We start from the raw sequence: 4,435 nt of genomic DNA on the forward strand, positions 1-4,435 counted from the left end.
ATTTTAACACGGACGGAGCCATTTTATTTACACGCAAAGCATTCTGGGTAAATGATGACATCAACTAGGTCATCAGTACGAATCTTGGACAATATCTGATGATCGACTCTTTTAAATGAAACCAGAGAGCGTTGACAGAGAGGAGAAGGTAGAAATGACTCAGCCTGGAACTGAAAATATAGATGGAGGACAACAGAGCTGCTTCATGGAAGAAGAACCTCAGCTTAGCCTGTTAGCTTTAGCATTAGCCCCAACGCTGTTGTATGTTGAATATACACTGAATATATGTTTATCAAATAAAGTCTAACGTTAAAACTAATCATGGATCCCTTTAACAATTTTAAGTACTTTTTTACCCAAACCGTTTTCTGTTAAATTACTTTTACTTATTTCTTTTAAGTACTTGGCCACCTCTGCATTATTCAGATGTACGTATATTTTATATTAGGGGTGTCTCGAGACCAGTTTTTCTCAAACTGAGTACAAGTACTTCATATTGGATACTCGCCAAAACAGAGTACTGATAGGCCTGATACCGATAGGACACTACTATTTTATATACATACATACACATCAGTCTATCATCGACCTGAAACTTAGGGTGTCCTGATGCCAAATCCACTTAAGGACACCCTTGTGATCCCTCATGGACAAACTGTGACTAACACAAAAATCCAGTAACTGAGAAGTTCAGATCAGGAAGATCGTTCCTTCCTATTGTACCCCTCCAAGGCATGTTACTATGTCCACATTAACATTTTAGTCTCACAAGAATGTGTAAAGCCCAGTTGGAGCACCATGTATCTCAAGGCTATAGAAAGCTGTTCTGGTCTTTAGAAAGTAACACTGAGGTGCCAGTAAAAGCCTAAGTTAGTCATTAATTAGCTGGGCTCTTAGACTCTGTAGTGAGCTGCAGTAGTTGGCTAACATCCTGACTCTTGTAGCTTGTTGTAAAGGTTTGACTCAAAACAGTGCTACATTGAAAACAGAGAAGGCTTTTCTTCTTTGACAAACACTGACAGTACTCTCCGCTGGATAAAATGTACAAGCTACAGAGGAGAGCTTTTTTAAAAATTAGCAAATCCTAGTCAACTATACACAACTGAACGAAAGCTTGGAGCAACGGCAGGAGAGGGGAATCACTGCTGAGCACTTCAGGTGTCTGGAGGGAAGAAAACAACTAAATAATAAAGACGCTTGTCTTTTATATTTCATTATAAGGCATTTAAACTGTAGGAACTATCTGATGGAAGCGTTTTGTGCTTATGACGATGACACCATGCTATACTTTGAAGCCGGTATCGTCCCATGCCTAGTGGGGACAGGTGTGTTGCCTCTTCTGTTGGTGAAAAAAGGGGGGCACTCAGGACAAAGGGTTGGAAAGCACTGGTTTAGTAGCGAGTTTACCTTTTAATAAGGTCTCTGAGGTGATAAACCGGGATGGCAGGGCACAGCAGATTGTTGTTAGAGAAGATATGATCAACAATGGCAGCACTGTTCTCCTGCAGCACAGAAAAACCTACATTACTGAACTTTTCTTAGTTTTAATCTTCCTACACATCAATAAATGCTACAAATCTATTTTATTTACAACTTCTTAATTTCTTTACATCGACAACACTGACTTATTCCGAGGGAGAGCACTGCCATACCTTCAACTCCTCCAAACCAACAGTGTCTTTCAGTTTGATTCCTGAGAACATCTCTAACAGGACCACCCCCAGACTCCACAGGTCCACAGCAGCCGTGCAACCGGAGTCTCCCTCCACCCCAGCCTGGGCCAGGCTGTTCTGAAGCTCGGCTTCAGGAGCACGGTACCCGTCTGTCTGGATGTACTTAACATCCTAAAGAAAGAACAGAAAACTGGAATAAATCCAAACCACAGTCAGGACGGCTCCTGTTTGTCCAACACCAACCTGGTTTCCCTGTTTGAAGCTGAGGCCGAAGTCGATGAGCTTGAAGCACTCGTCGTCAGCACTCCAGAGGATGTTGCGTGGCTTGAGGTCAGCGTGGACGTAGCCTTCCCTGTGAAGGAAGGACAGAGCCTCCAAGATGTCTCTGGCGCAGTGCTGGACGAGCCACATGGAGTGGCCCTGCTGAGGTCTGAAAACAATWATCAAATTAGGGACACATGGTTCTGATCACACTGAGACTTTACCTCATTATACCAGCATCGACTGTTAAAACTTACGTTTTCTTTTTAATAATTTGAAAAACTATGAAACTGAAGTTAGAATATTTGGATTAGAGATGCAACACTTCCAGTTTAATGAACCGATACCAATGTTCAATATCTGTACTGCTTGGACCTGCCAGTGCTCATAATAATGATGATTTCTGTCAAACAACTAGAATTAATAGAATCATTGATCATTTTTGCTTTTAAAGGAGACCAATTATGGGTCCTAGAAATTTTTATGGTATGTCTGTGGGCCATCCAGATCATGTTCATTCAATTTAATGCACAAAATAATTCTCAGATAATAAAATTTCCCATTTTCTAGTTCTGCCTGTTCTGACTTCTGTTCAGAAGAGCTGTTTATGTTAATGAGCTCTGTTGGTAATGCCCTCCAAAAATCTGTTGACATTAACTCCGCCCTCCAAAGCCAGCGTTTACGTTAGCATGGCTAATAATAGCAGAAGCTCTGTTGTACAACCATATGAGACCCAGAGGCAGAGGCAACGGTCAAAATACCTCAGAAACTCGAACAAATAGGTTTTAACAAGGCTTTAATAAGCTAAACAATAGAGGTACATGAGAAAATGTGTTCATAACGAACAAAAATAAATAAATAATTAAATTGTGTCTGTGCCGGTCTCAAACCTTGGTCTCCTACTCTCTGGTCCAACACTCTACCCATTGCCCTATTGGAGACTTGTTGTGAAATGAGCTGTGCATTACACAACAACACCATGACAGCTTTTTATACTGAGGAGGTGGAGTTTCACCCGGGGTTTGCTAGGTAAGGTGCTGAACGCAGGTTGCGGTGGGTTGTCGTACGGCTTGTAACATCACAAAATGATAGAAGTATAAAACTTGTAGTTAATATACATTAAAAATACATTTACTTACAGTAAATATGCCCCTGGGTGCATTTTTTTGGTCCTAGGACTGTTTTTTTAAGAAGTACATACCCAAAGTTGTGTAAAAAAAAACCTTTAAAAGGTGAATTTTGCATAATAGGTCCCCTTTAATAATTAGCCGGAATTTTGTCTGGTTTGGGTCACAAGCCGGGTGCATCTCGAACTCTGACATTCCACTTCTTCAGAATAAAAAAAGAGAAGAATAAACAAACTGGTTGTACTTTATTTTGCATCCTGGTGAACAAAAAAATAAATAAATAATCTAAATCCAGCTCCAAACTTTAGGAATTTAAAGCCAAATAATACCAAGCAGATATGACCATGGATTGAATTTCAGTTCGAGGTGATCGGTACAGTGAATAATTTCATTGAATCCAAGAAATGTTTTAACTCATAAAATGAGAAATATTAATGCAACACATCCATTCTGTGAATCCGCTTCTTTCTGGCATTACAACATTAAATCCCAGACGTCCGTGTTTTTATTAGTTCTAATCTGATGGGAACCATGTTATTCAAGCTTTGAAGTGTGCGCCATTCAGCGAAGAAAATCTCATTTTGTCAAATTTTTATAAGTTGGAGACAATACAGGAAAAATATATTTCAACTTGTAAAGTTCCAGTCCGGAAAAATAAAATTCCATGTTTGAATGCCTCTATAATACTGTACATCTCCTATAGTTGAAAGCTTCTTTAATGAAAACTTATAGAATATCAAAAACTTCTGAAAATCGGTCTCGTTTAAACAGTTACGAAATAAATGTGTTGCTGAATTACGCAAAGCCAAACTACAATATTTTAAAAATCAAATTATTTCAGCCAGTAAGAATCCAAAAATATTATGGGAAACGATTAAATCAGTGACATGTGAAAGTAACAATAAAACATTTAATAACAGTTCACAAATCTCAGTAAAAGGACTTCTTGTTTCTGATCATGAAAAAATTGCTAACTTATTTAATGAATATTTTATTTCTTCAGTAAGGACATCATTACCAGGACATGCTAATTGTTTAAAGTTATTTAAATATCCTGACACTTCAAAGCAGTTTTCATTTTCTGAAATTTCACAGAGTGATGTTTTGAATACACTCCAATCTCTAAATGGCTCACATGCATTTGACAAATATAAGATAAAAATGGATTTCTTGAAAATGCATGCCAACACTTTTTTACCATTGTTTCATCGTTTGCTTAATTTATGTATTGTGCAGTCTATTTTCCCTGATGCCTGGAAGTTTGCTCAGATTACTCCCATTTTTAAATCTGGTGATCCAACAGAAGTTTCAAATTATCGGCCAATTTCTGTTCTTCCTTCTAAGAAAATACATTATTTAATCAACTACTTCAGT

The 4,435-nt window shown here is 38.2% G+C and overlaps 1 protein-coding gene across 1 annotated transcript in view; it reads right to left on the reverse strand.

The window, feature by feature from the left end:
- Nucleotides 1-4,435, reverse strand: part of uhmk1 (U2AF homology motif (UHM) kinase 1) — a 13,538-nt gene that overhangs the window by 1,866 nt on the left and 7,237 nt on the right. The window contains exons 3-5 of the mRNA XM_014017431.1: nucleotides 1,917-2,103; nucleotides 1,653-1,844; nucleotides 1,408-1,502 (exon numbers count right to left, since the gene is read on the reverse strand). Coding sequence (XP_013872885.1) covers nucleotides 1,408-1,502; nucleotides 1,653-1,844; nucleotides 1,917-2,103 — 474 coding nt within the window. The remainder of the gene's footprint in view (nucleotides 1-1,407; nucleotides 1,503-1,652; nucleotides 1,845-1,916; nucleotides 2,104-4,435) is intronic.

The sequence above is a fragment of the Austrofundulus limnaeus genome, unplaced genomic scaffold, assembly GCF_001266775.1.
Source record: "Austrofundulus limnaeus strain Quisiro unplaced genomic scaffold, Austrofundulus_limnaeus-1.0 Scaffold168, whole genome shotgun sequence".
NCBI classification, from domain to species: domain Eukaryota; kingdom Metazoa; phylum Chordata; class Actinopteri; order Cyprinodontiformes; family Rivulidae; genus Austrofundulus; species Austrofundulus limnaeus.